The sequence below is a fragment of the Osmerus mordax genome, chromosome 10 (genome assembly GCF_038355195.1).
Source record: "Osmerus mordax isolate fOsmMor3 chromosome 10, fOsmMor3.pri, whole genome shotgun sequence".
Lineage (NCBI taxonomy): Eukaryota > Metazoa > Chordata > Actinopteri > Osmeriformes > Osmeridae > Osmerus > Osmerus mordax.
In genome coordinates, this window is record NC_090059.1 from 10,634,058 (window position 1) to 10,660,675 (window position 26,618).

The 26,618-nt window shown below is 51.2% G+C and overlaps 2 protein-coding genes across 2 annotated transcripts in view; both read right to left on the minus strand.

The window, feature by feature from the left end:
• The window catches only part of fscn2b (fascin actin-bundling protein 2b, retinal), an 8,818-nt gene extending 6,915 nt beyond the window's left edge, over positions 1-1,903 (minus strand). Inside the window, exon 1 of the mRNA XM_067245187.1 lies at positions 1,859-1,903. Within this exon, the coding sequence (XP_067101288.1) occupies positions 1,859-1,903 (45 nt within the window). The remainder of the gene's footprint in view (positions 1-1,858) is intronic.
• bahcc1b (BAH domain and coiled-coil containing 1b) overlaps positions 7-26,618 on the minus strand; it is a 36,883-nt gene continuing 10,271 nt past the window's right edge. Inside the window, 32 exon segments of the mRNA XM_067244604.1 lie at positions 7-2,263; positions 2,266-2,362; positions 2,684-2,725; positions 2,727-2,773; positions 2,776-2,921; positions 3,059-3,655; positions 3,688-4,258; positions 4,261-4,480; positions 4,482-4,489; positions 4,929-5,069; positions 5,259-5,375; positions 5,511-5,619; positions 5,847-5,922; positions 6,006-6,123; positions 6,206-6,252; positions 6,254-6,342; positions 7,493-7,749; positions 7,836-8,015; positions 9,257-9,439; positions 9,537-9,793; positions 12,392-12,496; positions 12,598-12,734; positions 12,896-13,062; positions 15,629-16,570; positions 17,886-18,219; positions 18,714-18,898; positions 19,921-20,070; positions 20,336-20,529; positions 20,928-21,039; positions 21,355-21,880; positions 21,917-23,568; positions 23,794-23,910. Of these exon segments, the coding sequence (XP_067100705.1) occupies positions 2,154-2,263; positions 2,266-2,362; positions 2,684-2,725; positions 2,727-2,773; positions 2,776-2,921; positions 3,059-3,655; positions 3,688-4,258; positions 4,261-4,480; positions 4,482-4,489; positions 4,929-5,069; positions 5,259-5,375; positions 5,511-5,619; positions 5,847-5,922; positions 6,006-6,123; positions 6,206-6,252; positions 6,254-6,342; positions 7,493-7,749; positions 7,836-8,015; positions 9,257-9,439; positions 9,537-9,793; positions 12,392-12,496; positions 12,598-12,734; positions 12,896-13,062; positions 15,629-16,570; positions 17,886-18,219; positions 18,714-18,898; positions 19,921-20,070; positions 20,336-20,529; positions 20,928-21,039; positions 21,355-21,880; positions 21,917-23,568; positions 23,794-23,910 (8,033 nt within the window). The 3' untranslated portion in view covers positions 7-2,153.

Sequence of the window (26,618 nt, forward strand, 5' to 3'; positions counted from 1 at the left end):
AATCCAGTGTTTCTTTAAGAAAATACAGTTTAAAAAAAAAATATGTTAAAGACCCATGAAGTTACATTTAAATGGATTTTCACATTCGAGTTATCTTAAAGCTTTTGCTTTGCAGTGTAACAGCAACATTGTTGTAAAAAAAGTAAATGTCAGATGACAAAGGCATTATGTTCTCACTTTACAAACCCTACACCAACAGTCAGACAGTCATTACAGGCTTGCATACCAGTCAGATAATGGCAAAATAAAATACAAAATAGATAAAAGACATACATTTTTTGGCAAAGCAGGAAGAAAAGTGACAAGAAGCACAATTTGATTTGATCCTTTTTTCTCTTTTCTCTCAACATCGGCCTCTTTGATTGGCTCTGATTGTCCTTCACAGTCACGCGATGCCATGGCGGTTACCATGGAGCCTTCAAGTGCATCTGCCAGGCGACGTGCTGACAATGTGTCAACAGTGTTTTCCAAACCACTCCTGACAACATCAGTTAGACGTCTCCAATCCACGAGAGGAACTTCCGACAACCAATATGACAATGATTGCATGAGTTCCCAGATTCAGATTTGATTGAACTGTTTGACATATTGCAATTCCAAAATTTTGAAACGTGAACTCAGAAGAGCTTTGGTTTGTCTTTGAGGCCGTATAAATGTCTACATCCAGGAACACTCCTCGGGTAGACAGAATGACCAGTGACAAGTAGAAACTCTGTTTCTTCTCAGCATGTGATGCCCACAAGTAAATCACATGACAGAAATAATGATCAATCCAAAAGAGAGATATAAAAAACAGGTCAAACAATGGTGTTCTTTCTCTCTCTCGCTTTCTCTCTCTCTCTCTTTTACACACACACACACACACACACACACACACACACACACACACACACACACACACACACACATACAGAAAAAGGTTTTCAACTTTTCATACAAAAACAGCCCTTCTCCCTCCCCCCATAGTCACTCCCCACAGCCCGACTATCAGTCCAGTCCTGCCCTGACGTATGTACAACCATATTTACACTCCACACTCCCTCCCTCTCCCTGTGGCATTTAGACACAACCTGTTCAGTGCAGGGAAAGAGGGCATTTACCCTCCCCTTAAGTGAAAAAGCCCCCCCCCCTCCAAAAAAAATTATAATTTGAAACAAGAGTAACTCTCCTAGTCTATATTATATAGGTATATTATTTACAGTTTTAACATTATGCTGTACACAAAGGTTAAGGAGCAATCCGCCTGTTCATGAATGCACCTGAATTGAAGGGTTGGAGAGAGGTATTGAGGTGTATGGCTTGACTGGAGAAAATCATTCATTTTGCCTCCTCAGAGAAGACTCTTTGTAAATCATTTGATGAACTAATATTCATAAGATCTACCTTTTTTAAAGTGTTTAAAGACTTTGAGGGCGTTTTACATTTAGTGTGCTTGAGCACACACATTCATACGCACAAGCACACACACATCAGAACTACAGTGTTTTTTTTGTGTTTTTTTGGTCCTGTTGGGATTCCTCAGTCATGACAATAATAAAACTACTGTGGTCAGGGAGACCTTTAAGACCATTAAACCAGTGTGGAGAGACACATTCTCTCCTTCTCCCAGTCTCTCCCTCAGTTTCTTTCGCTCTTTCAGTGACTGGAGTGGAGTGACTATCCATGGAGATACATGGTTTCCTCTCTCGGAGTCTGACAGTTTCCAGCAGTGGTGTGGTCCTTGTTTCTTGAGAGGTCTTCCAGAGCGACTCCCCTGAACCCTACAGTGCAGCACACTCTAGAAGGGTGCGTTCACTATCCACACAAAGGCCGGGCAGGGTTAGGGTTCTACTCCAACAGGGTGGGGTTAGGGTTCTACCCCAACAGAGAACAACCTGCACAGGGCCTCCTCAGACCACACCATGGCTAATACACCAGGACCTGACAGGTTCTTTGCTCCAGGTTCTTCTGGGTTCGGACCAGACCTTTCCCTGTCCCATTAACAGAACACCATGGCTGGTGACAGATACCCTCTAATGCCGCACTCTCTCTTTCCTTCTCTTCATCTTATCCATCTTTCTCTGCTGTTCTCCGTACCAAAGAGTAAGAAGGAGGCCTAAGTTGAGGAAGGGGGCAGTTGTCTTGAAGGTTCTCTTTTACCCTCTGTAGTTCTGCTAGGACACAATGGCCACGCCCTCTGCGCTGACCAGCTGGCCTGTTGTTGGGTCGTAGGTTCCAGCCAGGTAGAAGAGGTCCTGGGTCCCGCCCCCTGGCTTGCGTCGGCCATCAGGTGTTGGTACTCATCCCTGCTGACCACCTGGCAGCGGTGGGAGATGGTCTGGACGTCGTTCTCGTCCTCGTGGCTTGACTGGTACAATGCATGCTGGGTGGAGAGGAAAGATTATGGATTATTTAGTTAGTTATTCCAATCAATTCCATTCAAATTGTATTTGTATAGTTGATTAGATGCAATGGAATACATACTAAAAACATGCAAATGTTTAAGTCATGCAAATTATTCCGAAACATCTCAGTGTGACAACTATCAATCTTGTTTTCTCTTCCAATCTCACTCTACAGTTGCCTTGTTATACTAATAGTCCATTATATATTTCGTCTCTCATTAAACTGAGACAGACAGATGGACTGACAGATGGACACCCAGACAGATGGGCTGATGGACAGACAGCTTCCTGCTCCTCACCCTGCCGTCGCGGTGCCTCTTGCCCAGGCGCGTCTCCTCGGGGGTGGTAGAACCACTTGACCCTGACCACCATGCTGGCGCTCCATGACTCCAGAGAGACTCCACCCTGCCCACGTAGGGCAGCTGGGGGCGCCCGGGGGACAGGAACACGGCACAGTCCCCCACGCGCACCGTCTCCCCGCCACGCACGATGGCTTTGTAGAACAGCTTCCGGGCCTTACCCTTCAGACCCGCGCCTCTAACGGGGGGGGGGGGGGGGGGGGAGGAAGCATTTCAGTCTCACAACACCTCAGGGATTCACGTCATGCATTCCGGTAGAGGTCTTTGACCTTATAACCTTTTAACAAGTCAACACAGACTCAGTGTGTCAAAGACACGCCAGAGATCGATGTCCTTACCTGAGTGGGCTCTCCTGACCAGCTCCATAGCTGCCGATTGGGCAGGTGGGCGGCCATGTTGGGCCGGGGGTCAGGTGATGACATCCTCTGTCGTTTGGGGTCCTTGGGTGGCTTGCTCTGGAGGTCGCCATGGCTGTCAGAGACCTGGGGGGGCAGCGGGTGTGCGCTCCTTTTGGCTGTGGGGTTGGCTGGGCTAGTGTTGCTTTTGCCCTTGGATACATACTCCTTTCGGTCCTCCATCCGTTCCCCTCTGACCTTTGACCCCCTGGACGGCCACGGCTGTTTTGGTGACGTAGGCGTGCGGCAGTGCCGAGGCTGCAGGGGGCGGGTTTGGGGGAGGGGGTCAGGGGTCAGCGTGTGTCTGTGTTTGTGTTTGTCCTGCTGGAGCAGAGCTCTGCGCAGGAGCACGGACGACGTCTCCTCGTCTGAGGAGTAGGAGGAGTCGTTGTCGGAGGAGCAGACGGAGGAGGAGGACGAGAGGGAGCCCGAGGAGGAGGAGGACGAGGAGGTGGACGAGGAGCAGACGGAGAGGCGGGAGAGGAAACGCCCGCCGCGGAGCGATGCAGCTGCAGCTCTCCGCCCGTGGTTCGTTTTCGTCGCCTTGACCTTCCTCGTCGTCATCCTGACCTTTCCTCGTCGTCATCTTCGTCCAGCTCGGAGTAGGAGCTGGGGCAGTCGCTCGGGTAATCCAGCCCAAACTCGGCCCCCAGACCACCCAGACCAGACGAGGGCACAGCCCTTCTTAGAGCCGGAGCTCCCTTCAGAACGACCTCAGCCCTGGAGCCTGCGCTCTCTCGCGCGCCTCGTCCTCCCTTCTTCCCCTCCTTTGGGGGGATGGGGGGGTGGATGTACCTGAGTGAGGGAGTGCTCCCCCTGCCCCCAAGGCGAAGGAGAGCCTTGCTGTTCTTGGTCTTGGGTGAGGTCACACCCTCGTGGTCCAGCTTTACCATGAACTGTTTCCTGTCCCGCTCCATCAACTTCCTGGCCGGAGGAGGAGGAAGAGGAAGGGGCTGACATTGCTCCAGCGGTCGAGGGGTCCCTCAGCCCAGGGGTGTCGCCGTAGTAACCGGCCGGCTTCCGAAGGTAGCGTAACTGTTGGCAATGCTGCTGAACGAATCCACCTGGAAGGAGGAGGAGCTAAAGATGCCTTTGAGGAGGGGTGGGTGGTGCCAGGGAGTGAGGGCGGGGCATTGAACAGCCCGAGGGTCGCGCTCCTCATGCGACGCTGGGACTTCCTGGATGTTCCATTAAACAGGAAGAAGTCCACAGGAGGTCTTTTCCTGTTAGCGACATTAGCGCTCACTGAGGACAACCAGGTCGACGAGGAAGTGTTGCCTTTGGTTGCGTTGTCTGCGGATGACGATGCAGGGTTCTTGGTCTCTGAACGTATCTTCTTAGGGCCGGCCCACTGGAGAGGGAGAGGAAGAACAGAGCAGATGAGAACAGGTTTATTTTGTAGCTCTCTTTCATCTTCCCTCCTGGGTCAGGTGAGCCAATAACAGTCTCTAATAACAACAACCATCTTGTTGTTTTTCTGGAGGAGATCTCGTCAAAGAAAGAAAAGACAAAGAGCTAAATAGAGTGTGATAGAGGAAGAGAGAGCTGGTCCAACAGTATGTCCAACCCAGGTGGCAGTTTGGCTTCAGGCTATAGTGACTAAAGCTAACTGAAGCGCAAAACACACCGACTTGTGTGACCAACCTGCTCCTAACCACATGTTGACAGTAGTCAGTAGTCAGTATTGACAAAGTCCTTCTCATCACGTGTCTGGCTGGCTGACTGGGGAGGGGTGCTAGGTATGTTCCAGTGTTAGGACTCTGGTCGTCTTGGGCTCCCTGAACGTTTACCTGGTCTCTTCTCCTGGTTTCTTGCTCCTGTCTCCCCATTGGCCAGACTCTCTGTGATGGGTGTGTCTCTCCGCTCCTGGCTGGAACTTTGGTATCCCCGGCGACCAGGTGAGACCAGGAGAGCTGGGGAGGGCTCCGCACCTGAGAGAGAGACAGAGAGAGATAGAGAGAGAGAGAGAGAGAGAGAGGAGAGAGAGAGAGAGAGAGAGAGAGAGAGAGAGAGAGAGAGAGAGAGAGAGACCTTAGGAACAGATTCATGGTGTCTGATTTTGCAGTGCCATGATCAAGATGACCATCCTCCCCTTCATGCCTCCGTGCTGGTGTACTCACAGTGTATCTGGTAGCCCGGGGGCAGTAGTCGAATGTTGGGCAAAGAGATCCTTCCTCTGTCTCCATCATCAAACTCCACCATCACACTCCCTTCCTTTTCCTCCTCACCTGGCCCTCCTAACACACACATGGACCAGGGTCAGTGTGTGCTTGTGTGTGTGTGCATGGATGTATGTGAGTGTGTGTGCGTGTGCATGGATGTAATGTGAGTGTGTGTGTGTGTGTGCATGGATGTATGTGTGTGTGTGTCACCTCTGTGGACGTATCCAGGGTAGAGACAGCGGGAGCGCTCACTCCAGTAGGCACAGACACGCGTCCCTGCAGTCAGGATCACCTCAGTCTGAGGGCGCACGTCTAGCACCTGGGACAACACACAACACACCAGTGAGTTCAGGACAGGTCACATACTGCCACACAGAGAGAGAGAGAGAGAGAGAGAGAGGAGAGAGAGAGAGACAGAGAGAGAGAGATAGGAGGGAGGGGGAGGGAAGGACAGAGAGAGAGAGAGAGAGAGAGAGAGAGAGAGAGAGAGAGAGAGAGAGAGAGAGAGAGAGAGAGAGAGAGAGAGAGAGAGAGAGAGAGACTCACAGCTTCCTGCAGGAGTTGTTCCAGAGAGTAGATCCTGGGTCTGTTTCCTCTCTCCCCATCAATAACTACACTGAATCTGGATCAGAGAGGGGGACTCGGGTTAAACATCTTGAGGGGGAGTTGGAGTACACGCACAGACGCGCACAAACACACACTTACATGTCCGGTAGGTCCAAGGTGTGGACCACAGCAGCATACAGCAGCTCATCCTCCTTCGAGATGAGCACCTTCAGACCATCTACCAGCATCTCTCTGCTCAGGACACAGTTTGGCACGGCTGGGGAGAGATGGGAGGGGGGTGGTTATAGACACATAAACATGATGTGTGTTAGTGTGTGTGTGTGTGTGTGCTCTTTTACCTGGTACTCGGTGCATTTGAAGCGCATGATCTAGTTCCTCCTCCTCTCCCCTCAGAGAAGCTGCTCTCTTCATCCAATCGGAAGCCTTCGTCAGCGGCGAAGCTCTCGAGCAGGCGACTCACCGCATGCCCCTTGGTCTGGACAGGAAACAGGAAGTATTTGTATATACCTATTTAGTTGAGATTAACACACTAGGTTTTTTTTATCCCACAGAAGGAAAGATTCACAAGATAAACACACACTTAAAACTTATGTCATTTGGTTATATTTGGTCCGTATCTGTGGAAAACTCCATAGATACACGCACACACACATACATACACACACACACACACACACACACACATACGTACACACAAGGCCCTGGTCCATTCCTGTCTAAGCCAGTTTATCTAATGATGACTGATGAGTTGTCAGACCATTAAAGTTAGCTAGTTCTACAGGTTTCTGCCTGTATTTTGCCTTTCTAACGAAACACCAGGAAGAATGGTGTGTGTGTGTTTATCTAGGGAGTTTTCCATAGATAGAGATCATATATTTTAGTGACAGAAGTTTCGTCACCAGAGGCTACAGAAGATTACTCAAACCACTAAGATGGTACGGGTGTGTGTGCGTGCGAGTGTCTTTCTCCTAGGTTGTATGGTCGTGTGCGTGTGTGTTTACGACATTCTCTCAGGACGAGTTTCAGCTAGTATCATTGTATCCTTTGACACAGAGAGGAAGCATGAATCAGCCAACAGATGCCAGGTGCTCAGCCCAGGTTAGGTTGAGAAGGCCGGCATCCTGGTGCTTACAGGTTCATAGCTTCCGGGGCGAAGGGGTGGGATCGCTCTAATCTTCATTAACTCCTTTCCTCTCTCTTCTACCCCACCTCACCTCCCTCCTGCCCCTCACCTGCCCCTCAGCTGGCCCTCCTGCTCCTCCTGCCCCCTCCCCCCCTGCCCCTCTCTTCCCTCCTTCCCCCCTCACCTGCTTGCCCCTGCTTCTCCTGCCTCTGGAGGTCTCTTTTCTCAGGGCATCAGTCTCTAACCAGCAGGCTCTCCTCTGCACACACACACGCAGGTCCAAAATGACTAACAGTAATAACAGTGCACAGCATACACACATAGGTACCATGTAAACATGTGCACATTTCAATCACCCCTTATCCAAGCAGACACGACCCTTGAATTTAGTCATCTCTTCTGAGAGGGAACTCTGTGACAGCCGACAGGACAACCAATCACAGAACATGTACCTATCATCCTGCTTTCTGCCCTCCAACTTTTGACCTCCCAAAATCCTCACCTTTCCCAGAATGCCTTGAAATCTGGCGCCCCTCTTCACTGATTCCTTGTTAATTCTGTTGGCTGATGTCAGAGATCCATGGTGACCCCTGCTGTCAGTGAGACTGCAGCCTGCCAGAGGGGCCACCCAGCTGGATACAGAGGCTCTCCTGGTCCCTTGGAGGTCCTGGAGGTCTGGGTGTCGTCTCACTTTAGCACCGGGCCTAGGCTCATAGGGGGACCTCCTCCTTAGGTCTGAACTGGGCATGCTCACAATGCCTGGGACAGGAACACAGTTTCAATGACAAACTGGAAACAGAGTAGAATCTTCTCTAACATGTCCCGGAAGTTCCATTATTTCTCACCTTGAAATCCAGATCTCTTGCTTCTGGCTTTCTGACTGGCTTGCAGTTTTGTGGGTGAAGGCACATAAACACCAATGGCGACCGAGGTTGGAGGCCAGTCTTTGGAGGATGATGAAGTCCTCTTGATGTCACCAGCGCCGACTTCGCTGTCGTAGCTGCCGTCCTCCTCCTCTTCCTCCTCTGTGGAAGCGATCAGTGATCGATGTGATACATCCGAAACTATCTGAACCTTTCTACCAGATCTGTGCTTCATCTGACGGTATTGACAAGGTATTGACATCTGCAGTAGCTTAGCGATCACTCACACAAAGACTCTCTCTCTCTCTCTCTCTCTCTCTTCCTCTCTCTGTTTCTAGTCACATGCTACCACAAGTTACCACAGATGTTCTGAAACATGAAGGATTTCAGTGTCTGAACATTGATCTGATGGAGACGGAGAACAAACTGTAGCAAAATATCAATCTATATCCAAGGTGTTCACCTGTGTGGGCTTCACACATAGCTAGCATTGTCTCAGGGTTAATCTGGGCTAACTGTGAATCATCCCCAGTAAACAAGGTCTGGTCCCCTTGGTGCGGTTTGGGGAAACAAATGTCACATGAACACACACACACACACACACACACGCTGATCTTTATTGGCAGCTGTGTGTGGCTGACTGAGGGGTCGGGTGTCGACACGTCGCTGACACACTTGTCACTTACATGGTGCTCTCGTCAACACTTTCACTCACTTGCTTGGGCACATAGACACACACACACAGACACACATGCAGACATGCACACACACAAACACCCACAGGAAAAGGCAGTGACACTCCAGACTGACACATGCACTCACACACATAATGGCCAACGAAAGTCTTTGAAATCAGGGACAGCTAAGTTGTGAGTGAGTTGAATGTGTTCATTACAGTTCTGTCTGGGGGGGCTATCGAGGTTGGGCGGTGTGGAGAGGGCGGGGGGGGGGGGGGAGGGGGGTGTAGGGGATTTTGGAGTGGTTGTAGGGGACACGGGTGTGACATTCTAAAAGAGGTGCAAGCGGGTCTCACGTTACGCCGTGGGTTCGGGGGCCGCATGCCTGTGGCGAGTTGTTAACGTTTTTTAACGGCGTGACAGACGAGTGGGGAAAGTGAGAGGGGAGCCCACCGGGACGGGGAGACGTCTCACTCTCACAACGCTCACGCGTCACAAGCACGCTCGCACACACGTACAGCAAACACACAGGCACACACATGTCAGCACGCACATGCACACACACAGACGCACGCGGATCGACCGACAGCGTGACGCACGCTGTCATCTCAATCTCAACCTTCGTCTTCATCTCAGCTGTTCCAATAAAACCCCGGTCGAATACTGTAAGCCACTTCATGTGCACCATGTACACACACACACTCACACACAGACACACACACTCACCCTGTGCAGAGCTCTCGCTGTTGCTCTTTCCCTCGTTCGCGTCCAGCTTCTCAGACACCCCGCCCCCTCTTTGGAGCACTCTGGTCGGAGCTCCCCCCATCTGAACCTTTGGCCTCCGCCCCCTTCTCCTCCTCATGTCCTGATTGGCTGTCCAGTCCTGCTGGGTGCCTGATGCTGGATCGGCTGAAAGGTTTGGAGTGGTGTATAAGTGTGTGTGTGTTTGTGCTTGTGTGTGCATATGTGTGTGTGCATATGTTCAAGGCTTCATATGTGTTCTCACCAGTGACACTCTGTCTTCCGTGCATGTGATTCTCTGAGCGGGCTCCAGCCCTAGGGGCACCCCTGCGGCGCAGCATGCCCGCTGATGGTGAACCTCTCTGGGCCACAGCCTTCTGTTTCAGCTGGGTGACCCTCCGGACCAGCCTGGAGCTCAGGGCGCTTGGGCGACCACGCCGCCTTGCCTTTAGACCACTGAACACCTGATTTGTCAGCCTCTTCCTCTGTTTGGCCACACCCACTCCATCCTCAAGTGCAGTCCTAAAATACAGGAAAGGAGGGAGAGAGAGAGAGAGAGAAAAGAATAAGAACGTTTTTTTAAGAGAAAAACGATCACAGGAAGGGGACATTGTATAACCCTCCGAATTTTTCTCTTTCTGCCTGCCTCTCTCTCTCCCTCCCTCCTTCCTTCCCTCCCTCTCTTTCTCTCTCTCTCTCTCTCTCTCTCTCTCTCTCTCTCTCTCTCTCTCCCTCCCTCCCTCCCTCCCTCCCTCCCTCCCCCTCCCTCCCTCTCTCTCTCTCTCTCTCTCTCTCTCTCTCTCCCTCTCTCTCTCTCTCTCTCTCTCTCTCTCTTTGAGAGGCGGGATTTCCCTCCTGTACACTCTGACGGAAGACACAGAGACAGTTCTGCAGAAACACCTTGGGAGGAGGGGAAGGAGATCTTAAGAGATTGAGTAGACGAGAGCAAGGAAAGAATATGAGTGAGGAGGGGAGAGAGAGGGGGGGAGAAAGAAAGAGAGGGGGAGAGAGAGGGGGAAGTGAGACAACAACAAGAGAAAGAGGGGGGGAAAGAGAAGAAAAATGAATTATAAAAAAGAGAAACAGAAAAGAAAAAATAGAAGAGAAGCTAGAAAGGGGAGAAGAGAGAGAGAGAGAGAGAGAGAGAGAGAGAGAGAGAGAGAGAGAGAGAGAGAGAGAGAGGGAGAGAGAGGGAACAGTCTCAGGGGTCTCTGTCCACTGACCTGAGCTCCAGGGTTGGATCAATAAACACTAACCTCTATTGAACAACTCTCCTTCTCCCTCTCTGCTCCCTCCATCCCTCCTTCTATAGCCCCACATCTTTCCCTCTCTGCTCTTCTCTTTCATGCGCGCACACACACACACACACATGCTGAGAGCAGCTGGTGTCTGATGCAGGTGAATACTATATGCCCAGAGAGGAGTGTCTGGCACAAAGGAGAGGAGGGGGGAGTGGATGAAACGAAGGTGGGGGGGGGGGAGGAGGGAGGAGAGAGGAGAGGATAGCGAGGGAAGGATGCACTGATCAAGCGGGAGGAGTAGAAGAAAGAAAGGAATCGGACAAAACAATGAACAGAAGAGTGAAGGAGTGCGTGGAAAGAGAAAGAGAGAGAGAGTGTGTGTGTGTGTTGACACCGTGGGAGGTAAAGAACCAATAGCAGTAGAAGGTCCCACATTCACGTCGGAGAAGGAAGACCTCTGCTCTGCCGAACACCCCTCCACACATGGACAGACCTCACACCCTTGCTCCCCTCACCCAACTCTCTACCTCTTCCCTACAGTCCATTCACCCCCACACCCACAATCCCTAACCTCTTGCCCCGCCCCTCCCCCAGCTCCTCCTGACCTCCTCGGCTGATCCCTGACCTTTCAACCTTTGCAGAGCCACTAAGCCCCGATTTTAGACCCATGTCACATCTTTACTAAGAGGGCTGTGTGTGCTTGTGTGTGTGTATGTGTGTTTGTGTGTGTGTGTGTGGGTGGGTGTGAGATGTTTCTTTCTCTCTCTGTTTCTCATTATTCACACAATTTCTGTTCTTCTTTGCTTCCTTCCTGCCTTCCTCTCTCCATCTCAAGGATGAATCCATGATCAGATACTTCATAATAACTAAAGAAAAAGGTGTTCAGTCACGTACCAGACAGCTTAACTAATTAAACACATACAGGGTGTGCCGGGGTCTGGTGTGTGTGTGTGTGTGTGTGTATATTTTCTTTGTAGAATGTCACTGTGTAGTATGTCTGTTGAGAGAGAGAAAGAGAGAGAGTGTGTGTGTGTATGGGTGTGTGTATGTGATTGCATACGCCTGTCTGTGTTGTCGTTTTCATTAGCGTGGTTTAATCACTGTAGTAACCGTGATAAACCTTGAGTTTCTTTAATCAGTTTAGCAAGGCACACTAGGAGAGGTGGAGCACTGACAGACTTAACACATTTATCACTGGGTGGACTGAACACTGGATGTGTGTGTGTGTGTGTGCCTGCATACATCAGTGTGTGTGTGTGTGTGTAAAGTGTATGAGGGACGATGGGTGTTAGCTGTATGTATGCGTGTATGTGTGTGTATGTATGTGTGTGTATGTATGCATGTGTATGTGTGTGTGTGTGAGTGTGTGTGTGTGTGTGTGTGTGTGTGTGTGTGTGTGTGTGTGTACAAGTCGTTAGGGATATGAGTGTGTGTGTAGGGCGGGGGGTGGTAAGTCATTCATCACTGTGATAACTTTACATGGGGACTTTGTCCAGCTATATTAATCTGGTCCGGGGTTAGACAGAGTCAGGACATAATCAATGGAAGTGATAAATATGATTAAATGTGATTAATGATGATTAATGAGAGCCTCATCTGGCCTGATTAATCTATTAAGTCCTCTCAATTAGAAACATTCCAGGTTTACAACATGGGACAGATACCCTCATGGTGCGTGTGTGTGTGCATGTGCGTTTGTGTGTGAGTGAGTGTGTGAGTGAGTGAGTGAGTGAGTGAGTGAGTGTGTGAGTGAGTGAGTTTGTATAATGTCTCTCCTATCAGTGCCCACTCAGCAAGAGCATAAAGAATGTTGAAATTAACACTGACAAATTCCAGGCCTGTGATGCACAAACATGTATACACACACACACACACACACCTAAGTCTCTTTGAGTCGTCTGGGGCTGAGGGACCGGGGGTAGACTTGCGTTTCCGAGGACGACCAGGCCCCCGCCGGGCAGGACTACGAGACGTCTCCTCCTTCCTGATGAGAAGAAGGAGAGGTTACAACACACACGTGCATGTTTGCGTGGAAGTCGGTTTTGTGTGTGTGTGTGTCTTGTGTTCTGTGTGTGTGTTACTGACTGGTGGTCGTGTTTTCTCTGCAGCTTGGCCAGCTCTCTCTGCTTCTCTTTGTAGCGTCGCTGTATCTCAGCTAGCTGGACCCGCATGGCTAGCTCTTCCCCTCCTATCGTCTCCATGGCTGCCTTCACTGGACACACCTACCCAACAGAACGTATGACAACATAATTTCACATTGAAGACTCTTTCATGCTGCAGTTCAGATTAACGCTGTGCATTTTGCGTGAAAGCTGTTTCATGTATGTGTGTTTGTGTGTGTGTGTGTGTTTGTGTGTGTGTGTGTTCGTGTGTATGTGTTTACCGGCTCAGGGCGGGGTGTCCAGCTGCATTTCCTGCGCAGGTTGAGTCTCTTCCTGATTGGACACTGTTGTCCCTTCCCTGATGGTGTGGACCCACCCCCTAGCTCCAGGGCCCGAGCAACCGCTAGGGTGGCAAGGCTCTGCAGGTCAAAGGTCAACACATCCTCCCCTGTGAGAGAGAGAGGGAGAGAGAGAGTTTAGGGATTTATTCTTTGTTTTGTCAAGTAAATTGATGGAGTGGATTCAAATTTAGGGCCGGAGACAAATTCTCCTCACAAACACACACACACACACACACACAATATCTCATCAGTTGAGTGGACGGGAGAGAGAGGGAGAGCACTGTCTCTACATCTATCACTGTCATTAACTCTGTCATTGTCGCAACCAAGCCAGCAGATCAGACAGAATATTCATGAAACACACACACAAACACACACACACACACACACACACACACAGAGGCTGTTTTTGCTGAGCTGCGCAGACACGGTTGGACAGCTTGTGTGTGAGAGAGAGAGAAGGAAGGGAGGGAAAGTGTTTGAGACAAAGTGAGAGAGAGGGAGGGATGGAGGGAAAGGGGAGGAGAAGCAATAAGAGGCAAAGTGTTTATTGAGCTATCTATTTATTCTTCTACATCTCCTCATTACGGACATGGACACAATCCAATTTCCCCTACAGGGAGAGGAGAAACACACGCACACACACACACAGACACATGCACACACAGAGACACACGCGCACACACAGAGACACACGCACACACAGTGAAAAGAGATGAGAAGGGGGAGGTACTGAGACATGCGGGTTTTAGGGCATAGAGAGAAAGAGCGAGAGAGAGAGAGAAAAGGCAAGAGAGAGAGAGAGAGAGGGGGAAAGAGAGAGATATGGAAGGAGATAAAAGGAGAGAGAAAAGGAGTGAGGAGAGAGGGGCGTATGTGTCTGCCGTGTCAGTAAGTGGTGTCTGGTTTTACGACAGCACCTTTGAGACACTGGCACTGGAGCTGAAAGGCCTACACACTGACATTATTAAAACCTCTGAGTGTAAGTGTGTGTGTGTCTGTGTGTGTGTTTGACAGACAAATAAAAAGTTAGGGGACGGCATACAGGTTGAACAAGCATTGAGGCAAAACAAAAGTAAGCTTGGGGTTAATCAAATGAACAAAATAAATATATAATGCCGGATTTGAGAAATAAATAGAGAGACAGTGAGAGAGAGTGAAAAAGAGTTATCCTCATTTGTAGAGGTCAGTGGCGTCTCGTCTATCAGACCTCTGGACCAATGAGGGGGTCTGGTTACCCTGGTTGGGTGACATCACCACTGACATCACCATGCCTAGTATAGCATCCCTGAGGATGGCCACAATCAATAGATCCCTTCCTTTCACAACCACACACCCAGGCACACACATGATATTACCATACAAAGGTCACAATACACAGTATCGCAATACGATAGCAATGTGGTTAAGTACGTGCAACACTGATACAATTTAATAACTCCAATAATTCTAGTCCGATTGATTAGGCACAAATGAAGGCTAAACTAAACTGGAGATGCCTTTCACACACCTCAAAGTAGAACGAAACACTGCTGGATTGATAGGAAGCTGTGACTGCCTACTCATCCACAGATGAATTTACTGTTAATTAAACACAACACGCCAACAACGGACCCCTCAGGATGGGGTTTTCAGACATAGAGTGGTAGCAAAATAGACACACTAAAATACCAACTCAAGGTTCTTGTTTTCCTACAGCTGAATATACAGAAGAGGGTGAGTGTGTGTTCCTTTTTTCTTTGGTGGGGGGGGGGGGGGGGGGGCTGGGTCAATAGATATAATTTACTGACCACAGTATATCTTTTCTGTCATAACAGGCCTTATCCATTTCACACCCATTAGGATTGCGTACCACACGCACACACGTACACACACACACACACGCGTACACACACACACGCTTACACACACAGCTGCTCAGCGTCTTATGATTTTTACACTTATTAATTCCGTCAGCGCGGCTTGCTAGAGCAGGATTTACACAGCAGATTACATCTCTGGGAGAGGAGCGAGGGAAGAGTGGAGCGAGGGAAGAGAGAGGCAGACAAAAGGAGGAGAGCAGAGGCTGTGTGGTGGAGAGACACACAGACACTGACGGAGGGGAACAAAGACTCATCTGGGATTACTTACCAGCTTACACACACACACACACAAACAAATTCACACACACACACACACACACGGGCATAAATAAACACACTCTCAGAGGGATGCGTGGAAAAGAGGAACATTTAAAGAAGAAGTGTTTTAAACGAAAGAGACTAATTAGCAAAGCAACACTCTAGAGCCTGGGGGAGTGATGAGTGAGACTGTGTGTGTGTGTGTGCACATGTGTGTGTGTGTGTTTGGGTGTGTGTGCGTGTGTGTATCTCTTTGCGCATTCATCTGTCTGAATATACAACTCCCTGCCTATACAAATCCCCCTCCCCTTCACAGCCCCTCTTCTCTCTCTCCTTCCCTCCCCCCTCCCCTTCACAGCCCCTCTTCTCTCTCTCCTTCCCTCCCCCCTCCCCTTCACAGCCCCTCTTCTCTCTCTCCTTCCCTCCCCCCTCCCAGTGTTTCATCTCATCTTCACATGAAAACAGGAGTGAGGAAGGAAGCTTGACGGTCAGCAGGGATGTGTCTGTGTGTGTGTGTCGGCCTGTCTGAAGTTTTTTTTTTGGACACACTCACCTCCCGCTTCCCTCTCCTTGTCCCGGTTCCTCTGCTGTATCTCCAAATCGGCCAGCTCCCCCAGGATCTCCATGCCCAGGTGAGGGGCCGGGGTGGAGGGCTGGAGAGGGGTGGAGGTGGGAGGCGCTGGGGGGTAGCGGGCATCTCTAGTGGCACACAGGGCAGCGGCAATCAGGAGCTCCAGGCTCCAGATGCAGGCTCCCTGAAGCTGGGCCGCTGTGTCGGGGGCCGCAGGCGGGGGGCCGGGGGAGGCAGGTGATGGGGGGGATATCAAATCCACACATCCTTCTGCGGGGTTTCCCTTCTCCTCCTCCTCCTCCTCCTTCTCCTCATTGTCTTTCTCCTCCTCCTGTTTCTCCCCCTCCTCTCCTATCAGCTCCAGAGGCACAGAGACAGTACATTCAGAGGGGGGGGACTCCCTCTGTTCACCCGTCTCCCTCTCTTCCTTTCGGTCCTCCTCCTTCTGCGTCTGGCCTGGCTGTGTGTCCTCCATGTGGGATAGCCGGTCCAGACAGCCCCTAGAGGGCTCCGTGTCCTGGGCCTGGTGTAGGTCTTGGGGGGAGGCTGGAGCAGGGACAGGGGTTTTGGATGGTGAAAGGGCTGGGGTCGGGGAGGGGCATGATACTGTTGTTGTCGGGGGCTTGGTGTCACTGGAGGACTCCGGAGTCTCGGGTGTCAAACCTCTCATCTCTGCTCTCTTTCCTTCATGCTCTCCTTTGATTTGTTCTCTGGACTCCACAGCTTCACATTCTTTCTCTTCCTCCTTCTCATCCTCCGCTTGAGAAACACCCCGGATTGGGCGACCGAGTGGGTGGGACTTGTGACCTGGCTCGGCTGGCTCCGCCTCCATGATGACATGCCCAGCTAATTGGGCCTCCTGGGGGGAGGGGCCAGCCTTGTAACCCACGGTGATCGGAGGGTAAGTGTACACCGGCGGCAGGTCTGGAATAAGGGGGAAAAAGTTAAATAATCCATCAACAAATCAACAGCCCAAACAATTAATCAACCAATAAGTCAAACAATCAATCATAGTTTCCTTCCTTGTTCCTTGTCCTCATTTAGGTACAGAAGAGTAATGGTGATTGGTCAGTTGTGGTGTAAACTGAGCAGTACAGCAGAAATAGCAGTGTCTGGGTGTGTGTGCGTAAGTGTGGGAGTGCAATATACTGTATGTACTGTATATACCAGTGTGTGCATGCCTAGGTAGGATATTGATGACACAGTGCTGTCTGGCTGTGATTGCAATGCCGGCTCTGTCACCCCAGAGCTGTGTTATTGATGATATCCCTCCGCCCCCCTGACAACACCGCCAGATGAATGCATATCCTTCCGCCTGCTGCCTTTCAAGGACCCCTGAAGGATAAGGGGGCCTGACTGACCTCCCCCACATGCTAGAGAATGTTTGCATGCACACACAAACACACACATACACTATCATTCTGTGAGAAATAAAGAGTCCATAATCTCTCTGACCTTAAGAGTTACCTCCCTCACTGTCTCCTGTCCCTGATTCCCCCCCCCCCCCCCACACACACACACACACACACACATACTCGCACACACACTCAAGGACACACCGACTAAGTAAGGGTCTGTCTCTGCTTCAAATGCTTTCTTCCAAATCAAAGTGAAACATGCATCAAAGACCAAAGCTTCTTTATCTCTGTGGCAGTATCTCCCTTTTTCCCTTCTCTTCTTCTTCTCCCCTTATTCTTACCCTCTCTTCTTTACCCATGCACCCGCTCACACGCTTTTCCTTTCTTCCCTTCTGCTCGCTACTCTGCCCCCCTGTCCATGTGTCTCTCTCCTCTATCTCTGTCTCCCTCTCTCCGCCTCTCACGGTGGATCTGTCTTTCTCTATCTCCGTGTGGAGACTGGTACGGGCCCCAACCTTGGGAACTGATGACATGTTTGAATGTTGCTCTCTCCTCCACTGCAGAGCGGGGATAAGAAAACCTCTCCTCGTCTTCGTCTGTCTCTGTCGCCTCTCTCTCGGTCTTCCTCTTCCCACCCCTCTCCCTCTCTCTCTCTCTGGCTGTTTCTCTCCCTCTCTCTTTCAGTCTCTCGCTCTATGCGTCAACATTTTTCATCCACATTCGATACTCCAGGGTTATGAAATCAATTAAAATTGTGTCTGTATAACCCTTTTTACAAGTAATGTCACTTAACATTTGCCCATTGAAGTGCACCTAAACCAACCCCCAAAAAAACAAAAATTATAAAACAGATAAGTAAAAAAATGTAAGTCCAATCTTACCTGGTTCTAGGGAGTGTGGGTAGTCTTGAGGCGGTTGCCCCTCCCCCCTCTCCCCTCGCTCCTGCCCCTTCAACAGGTGCGAGGGGGCGGGACTGAGCGCCGGGGAACGGGGAGCTGCGGCCGCAGGGCTGGGGGCGGGGTTTAGAGGGTTCTGGGGGTGTGGCCTCCTGGACGGGGAGTGGTAGCAGGGCGACTGGCGGCTGCTGGGACAGCCCCCCGGGGAGACTGAGGTCTTGGGGGGAGGGGTGTGGGAGAAAGGTTTGGTGCCACGGGAGGACCGCGAGGACTCGTGAGGAGAGTTGTCCACCATCACGGGGTGGTCTTCTGTCTTTCTCTGTGGATGGAGGGGTGGGGGGGGGTATAAATGGAGAGATGAAAGAGATCAAAGGGGAGACGAAGAAAGAGAAAAATACAGGTTAGAGAGCAGAAGAAGAAAGGCTGATGGCACACTCATAAAACAGACTTGAAACCGTTGGGCTGCAATGTATTTTCCTGTTCTTAAGAAACTCAGTCTCGTAGCTGCTTGTGTTGAAACCCTGTTGTAACCAAACGTTAGTGATACGGCTGGCTCAGCAATGTTGCAGCAATGTAGAACCAGAGGAAGTGAGAATATCAACTGGGATTTCACTTGTGCTCTGTGTTTCCACACTGATCCAAATGTGCAAAACAGTTTCATAATTGCATGGTGGGAAGATTGTGAAGTGTTTCTGTAGTGTGCATCCGTTTCCCACTTGTGTGTGGTCTGGGTTCAGACGTGTGTGTCTTCATACGTACTGTCTGTGTGTGTGATGTCAGGTGTGTGTGTGATGTCAGGTGTGTGTGTGTTACCTGTGAGAGGGAGTGACGGTGCATGTGCTCAATTGCCCGTTGCTGTTGGTGCTGATGCTGCAGGGCGTAAAGCTCCTGTTGCCGTAGAAACGGGGAGCGGGAGTACACGGCGTGATGCTGTAGGTGAGGGGAGGGGCCTCGGCCTCCGTAGACCGAAGACCACAGTCCAGACTGATCCATGACGTCTGGAGAGGGAGGAATGGAAGGAGGGAAAAAAGAGAGACATATAGAGGGATATTTTGACCAAGAATAGTACTCTTACTCTGAATATCATGCACAAACAAAGCCGCAGTGTTTTTCGGAACAGTTTGGCCTTAACCTTGAGGTTGTAGGCCCAGCCCACCATGTTTAGCCATCTCTCCCCCACACCCCTCGCTGGCTTCTCTCCTTCTCTTTATCTCTCCCTTGCTCATGGCTCCGTCTTTATGTGCAAGACACACATTTCCTCCAAGTCCCACCCTCCCCAAGAACACACACACATGCAAAGTTAGGCACGCCCGTGCCCCCCTCCACATACACACACACACACACACACACCACCACACCCACACACACACAGAAAACACACACACTCACACATCCCTCATTGGCTTCCTTGTCGCTGGGAACCTTTGTTCTGTGAGATTAGCCTGAGTGGGCTAATGTTTCCCTGGGGAAGGGTTCAGTGGATGCACTTCCCCTCTCTGCAGGAACTCCCACGGAGCGAGGCAAGGGAGCAGGGAGATAATTAAATTTCACAGCCTGTTTGCAAAGCAGCGTTAACACAGACACACATGCGGGCACACACACTCACTTGAGACACACACACACACTCGACAGTGACAGAGAATGTCTCTTTTTCTCTCTGACATTAATAAACACACACTCACACACCAACACACCCGTGACAACTATTTGAACATCCTATTGTTTGAGCAGCTGTGGTTGGGTAGTTGCTGCTCCATTTGGTCAAACTATTAACAAGCCAGTAACGGAGGGACTTAAGACACCATTTCACTGTGATAAACACATGGTGCTCATATGGATCCAGAGAAGTGACACAGCCCCAGTCACAGGATGAGGAAGACAGACAGACAGACAGACCAGACAGACAGACAGTGTGGAAGTTCAATGTGCAAAGTAGGGTGTGTATGAGTGTACATGTGTAACTCTTCATATACGTGTGTGTGTGTGTGTGTGTGTGTGTGTGTGCATCTAAAGGTCTTACCCAAGGGGTGGTGTGTCCCAGGCTCACTGGGCAGCACTACCAAGGGTGTGTTGGGGTCCTGTCCCAGGGGGAGCACAGACTGCAGGGGGCTGGGGAGACCCTGGCCGAACCCTGGGCCCAAACTCTGGTGCAGCGCTGCATGACTCAGGCCTGGAGACACAGCAAACCATGGCTCAATCGATCAGGAACCAATCGATGAGCAGATCAACTGGTCGGCTGACCAATCAATATTACATGTCTTCTAATTGGCATCATGAGGTGGATAGTATGAACATTTAGAGTTAATGAGTTACTAATGAATATGTGTTATCCTTTATAGAATAAACACACAGCAAAAGTATTTGTCAGAAGTGACATTTAGACACGGCTGATCAACCAATCCTCAACTAATCCTTTGTTAATTAATTCTCCTCACCGTAGGAATGACCCATCCAGAGGGAGGGACTTCCTGTCCGCTGCATCCAATGGTGGTGGGCTGGATGGGTATGCGCTGTAGGGTCGGCGCCTAATTGGCTGGCCCCCCCAGCAACGAGGAGGTGAGAGGTCAGGTCACCATGGCAACTGCTGGAGGGATGTATCCTGGCAAATTCCACCCTCTCCTTGTTTTCCCTGCCAAGGACAATGACATCTCATCATCATCATCATCATCTCCATTATCATCAACGATCACAAGGAACTGAAAGGTAGGAGGGTCCTTGTCTTGTCTTGATGTCAGATAATGAGAGACAGGTGCTTTGCCCATCAGACAGAGCAGCAGATCTTCAGGCTCCTTAATGCATCAAACCTCATCACACAAACCACATCAGAGAGACAGCTAGAAAGAGAGCAAGGGCGGGAGCGGGGGGGGGGGGGACATTGATTGAGGCAAAACCCTATAGTGAGGGAGAGAGACGGAGAGCGAAATGGAGAGGAAAATATAATATTAAAGCTCCTGTGAATTTGCCTTGTAAGGACAGAGAGAAGAAGGTTCTTCCTGTGGGTCTGTTGGTGTTTGTACGTGAGCATACCTGATGAGCAGTTCCCGGTCTCTGTCCAGGTGATGAAGGCTAAGCTGTTCCTCTGTCATTCTCTTCCGCTCCTCCGCCTCCCGGCCCAGCGGATACACTGAACGAGACACACCTGACACACAAAGAGGGATATCATGTCAGCATATTTGGCAACCCTCCAAATCCTGTCAGCATTCCAGAACCTTGCAACACAGCTTTCTATAACCTGGCCAACATGCCAAACAGATTAGAATTATATACTGTTGCTCTCGAATTACAATTGTGCAAAATAAAGTTTATTGAACCAAAAACAAGCACCACACAAATGTTATTAATGAATCATAAATGAACGTGTTTCTCAGCCGTGCTCAGTGCTGCAAATCAAACACACTCAGAGAAGTGACTGATGTTCACAGCTAATCCAAACAAACATGAAACCACCTCTCACCTTTCACACTGGGCAGCACCCTGCCCTGTCTGCTGTGTCCTGGAGGGGGGTCCGGGGGGCGCTGAGGGGGCTCTCTCTGTCTGGCTACTGCCACTGCTATACCGACTGGGGGCTGCCGCACCTCCCCTTCCCCGTGTGCCTCCCCTGCCTCCCTCCCCCCTCTCTCCCCCCTCTCCCCTTCACTGGCTGAACCCCTGCGTGGGGGAAGGGGCTGCTTGGGGGGATCCTGGGGAGTGACGCCTCGCTCCCCCCTCTCCATCCGGTTCCCACCCTGCTTCAGACAGCCCAGGCCCCCAAAGGGGCTCCGCTGAGGTAGCAGCAAGGGCTGCTGGGAGCTGTAGTTCATCAGGTTCTTCATTGCGTTGCCCTCGCCCATGGGGTGAGGGGAGGAGCGGGAAGAGGGGTGGGGCTGGGGTTGGTCCTGGGGGGGATTCTGAGTCTTGGTGTCCCCCCTCACTTCACTGTAACTCTCTGGGTGGTGGGGCATCTTCTTGTGCTCCTCCTGCTGCCCCCGTCCCACCCAGGACTGGTTCGAAGGGGGCATCTGACCGTACCCCAAAACCACCCCCCCTTCCCCCCCCTGACCCTGCCTCCCCCCTTCCTTCCCTTTATCAGACCCTGGGCCTTCTGACCCAGAGCCATGGCTGCTGTGCTGTTGGTGCCGTATCCTGGCAACCTTCTGCCCCTCCTTTTGTGCCCCCCCACTGCCTGATGCCACCCCTTTACCCTCAGAAGGACCTGAGTGGTAACAGTCTCTGAAAGGAGGGGTGCTGGCATAGGAGCTTGTCCTGGAGGCTCCATGCCCAGCGACAGGGTGAGGTCCCTGGGCTTCTAGAGGCAGGGAGGGTCGATAGACCTCCATGACCTCCAGATCTCCTCTGGAGGATGTCTCCAGGCTGCAGGAGCGAGGCCCAGACTGAGGCCCTGGGCCGGGGTGAGGGTGGTGGGGTTGGGGGTTTGGGTGGTTGTTCTCCTGGTGGTTGTGGCTCCAGTCAGGTGGTCTATCAGCCTTTCCATAGCCCTGAAGCTGCTGGTAAGTCTGGTTCTGGGCCTGGTTTTGAAGCAGATTCTGGTTTTGGTTCTTTCTCTGGCAGCTGCCGTTCTGGAGCTGCTGGTTAGCAGATGGGCCTTCCCCTGCTCCTCCTCGACCTCCTCCACTTTTGTCTGCTCCCTTAGAGTCCTTACCTCCCCCTCCCCCAGCCCCACGGCAGTCAGGGCCAGCTGGGTCTCCGAGAGCGAGAGGCCCTACAGAGGGCACGTATGTGGGGCCAGTCACCCTGGCCTCCCTCCCTGGACCTCCAGGGCTGGAGCTTCCGTCCCTACAGGGAGCCAGGGTGAGAGGAGCAGGGGGAGGGGGGCAGTAGAGTTCTGGGTGGGGGTGGTGCAACCAGCCTCCTCCCACGGTGGAGCCCATGTGCAAGGGGTGAGGAGGTGGAGGAGGAGGGTGTGGAGGGGGCATGGAGTAGGAGGCCATGGAGTGGGAAGAAGGGGCGCCTCCCAACATGGCCGCCCTCCTGAAGCAGTCCGAGGAGGCAGGGGTCTCACTGATCCTCATCCCTCCACTCACACCCCCCTCCTTCGAACACCTCCTTGCCCCTCCAGCGCCAGCCTGGGGGGGTTTGGCCATAGCTGCGCCCCCACCACAGCTGCTCAGGGCCCCCCCCTTGGCGACAGACCCCACATCACCCCCTCCATGGGCACAGGTACTCAAGTGTTTCTGGCTGGGGGGGTCGTTGCCATGGATGCCCACGTGGTCTCTGTAGTCCACTGGCTGGCTGGGGGTCTTGTGTCTGTGTTCCTCCTCCCCCCCCAGGGAGGTGAGGTGATGAGGGAGGGCATGGTGGGGGTGAGGGTGGTGGCTGGGAGGAGTGGTGGTCTGGTGAGGATGATGAGGGTGGTGAGGGTGATGATAAAGAGGGTGTCTGTCTTTGCTCTCCTGGTGTCGCTCCTTGCTGCTGGACCTGTCCTTCTCCCTGGCGACAGATGACGGCTTTTCGCCCCCTCCGACTTCTTTGGAGCTTTTGAGGGATCCTCCTCCGGCTCCTCCCCCGGCTCCTCCCCCGGCTCCTCCCCCTCCGGCTCCTCCCCCAGAGTCTGTTTCTCGACCGCAGGACCCCAGCGGGTGGCCGGGGGCAGTCCTGGTTAGGGGTGGGATGCTGTGATTTGTTGAGAGGAGAGGGGGCTGGGGAGGAAGGCCTCGCAGGTAGAAATGATCTGAGAGGAACGAAGGAAGGGAGGAGGGAGGAAGGAATGAAGGAAGGAAGGAAGGGAAGAAGGGAAAAGAGAAAAAAGAGCAGGGATTTTGACTTTAGCATGAAAGTAAAACAATATTTTCTGACGTTGTACCAAGGGTATCTAGAAATTGACTTGACATTAGTCTAGCCTACAAAAGACTGGTTAGCTAGCCTACCAGTATCTCTCTCTCTACATATATCTCACCTTTCTGACTCTCATAGAAGCGGTGCTGGCCGTAGAGCACATTTCCGTTGCTATGGTGATCCAGTGGACTCATGGGAAGAAAGTGGGAGGTCAGACTTCCAGAATACCGGGAATATCCTGAGAGAGAGAGAGAGAGAGAGAAGAGAGAGAGAGAGAGAGAGAGAGAGAGAGAGAGAGAGAGAGAGAGGGAGGGGATATAATTTTATTATAGGCTGTTTGTAATTGTAAAAAGATAATGATTCATGATGATAGAACAAACTGTGTAAAATACATACAAAATAAAAACTCTCAGTTGAAATAATAGACCAGTTTTGAATCCCACACAAACAAACACATAGACTTGTGACAAGAGGTGAGTTTTAAAAGGATGGAGTTTTTTTCTGCTAGACAAGTCTGTAATTTTCTCTGAAGGACCCACATCCAAAACAAATAGAGCTGCCCTAACCATTTAAATCCAAAACACACACACACATACCGACACACACACAAAAACATGCACTGTTCTTCCCAGGGGGTCAGGGGGAGGTAAATGGCCGTTCGTCTTCAAGGACATTGAACTGCATCCTGGGATAGAAGAGGCCTCAGCGGGGGTCGGTGGGATATTTATGTGGAAACCAAACATCTCTGTCATGCAGCGTGCACACACATACACACACACACACACACACACAAACTCATACACACCTCACACATACACAGACTCATACACACCTCAGACAGGGTCAAAGGGACAGCATCTACGCACTAAGAAACCAAAAGGCTTGGTGTGTGTGAGTGTATGTGTGCATGTGTGTCCTAATCCAGCTGCTTTCTTGCCCCACAGAGTGTCCTTGCCGGCCCGTTAATTGGCAGCCGTTAAAGGTTTAACGGTGGTGGCCAAAGTAAACAGCACTCTATAAAACTCATCCTACGCATTCCAGAAGAGCACAGGAAACACACCACCAACACCCCCGCAACGCTGTTGGATGCATGTGTGTGTGTCTGTGCGTGTGTGTGTATGTGTGTGTGTGTTTGTGTGTGGAACCTATTAACAGCCAGTGAACCTAAATGGCAACAATTAACCAAAAGTCTCAACTGAAACTGTCCCAGGGTAATGGAGAGAGAAGGAGAGGAAGCGAGGGAGGGAGGGAAAGAGGGAGAGAACGACAGGGAGAAAGAGAGACAGCGAGAGGGAGAGAGTGCGTGCGAGAGAGAGAGAGAGGAGAGAGAGAGAGAGAGAGAGAGAGAGAGAGAGAGAGAGAGAGAGAGAGAGAGAGAGAGAGAGAGAGAGAGGGGACGATGTAAAACCAGATTTATTTTCCGAAGTTTCCTTCTGCATGTTAACAAAAACTTCTGACTGGAGGTTTAGCCACAGCCCAGTTTCCATGTTCCAGTGCTCCAAAACACAGGCGCCCCAGCGTCTCCCTGAATGCTGAAGCACTACTCCTCATCTACACTGAGACGTGGCGCTGAATATCTCCCACTCATGTTTCTCTAAGGCGACAAACATACCATAAACTATGCCATAAATATGCAGCATTATATATACCAACACAGTATCTCAACGGAAAAAACAAACAGCTCCACGCAAAGAAGCCCAGAAAAGGAGAAAGAAACAGAGGGAGAGATTTTGAAAAAAGAGGGCGCACATACCAGTGTCATCGATGGGATTACAATCAGTTGTGTGGAGGAGAAGAAAGGGAGCGAGGGACCAGAGGGGGGTGGAGGAGATGAGGGAGAGGAGGAGAAGATGAAGGACTGAGTGAAGAGGACTTGAGGGCTTTGAGTTGGTTAGATGAGACACCAGAAGAAAGAGAGGGAAGCCGGGCAAGAGCACAGGGGGAGAGGGGGAGAGGGAAAAGAGGACAGGTGTGTATGAGAGAGAGTGAGAAAATGTGTGTGTGTGTGTGTGTATAGTGGCCAGGCTCTTGTCTCAGTACTGGCTATGCTCCACTGTCTGGACTAAAGCCAGCTGGCATTTTGCCTACTAGAGCTCCCTGGCTTGGGTTCTTAAAAACAATCATTTGTAGTGCACACACACACACACATACACATACACACACACTCACACACAGCTGAGACATCAAAGGTGAGCAACACTGAGACAAATTCATCTGATACTCACACATTTCCCCCCGTGCTCTCCTCCACTTCCCCACACCCGTCTGCTCCTCTCTCCCTCTCTCTCTCTCTCTCTCTCTCTCTCTCTCTCTCTCTCTCTCTCTCTCTCTCTCTCTCTCTCTCTCTCTCTCTCTCTCTCCCTCTCTCTCTCTCTCTCTGTCTACCAGACGCCAGCGTTCACACTTCAGCCCTCCCTCTCGTATGCTGTCTATGAATTCAATTACATCCCGATAAGCTCCAGGCTTTTCCTACATTCAAATCTTCAATGATTACGACGCAGGGCTCAGTGTCTGCTGCACAGACAACAGAACCGGAACACAACCTGAACAGATTCAGTTGGTTCAGATATAGCACGGAAGTGGCCAGGCCTTCTGGTGAGACAAGTTTAAAGCATTCCTTTGGGTGTGTGTATCTTTCATAGTGTTGTCAGAGTCTCTTGTCACACACACACACCTGACTAGAGTAGATAACTGAGGCAACCTCTTTCTCTGACCACAAACGGTTAACAGTCAAAAGAAGACATGACATAGTCAAATGCAGACACACACACACACACACATACACACACACACACACGTGTGTTATGATCAGGAAGGGGGCCGTTGGAGGTCGGTTAGCCCAGAGGGGGCCCCGGGGCGGGGCTGCGGTCTGGTGGGGAGGAAGGGGGGGGGGAGGAGGGAGGGGAGGAGATACAGAGAGGGGGGTGGGAGAGGCACGGGGCCCTG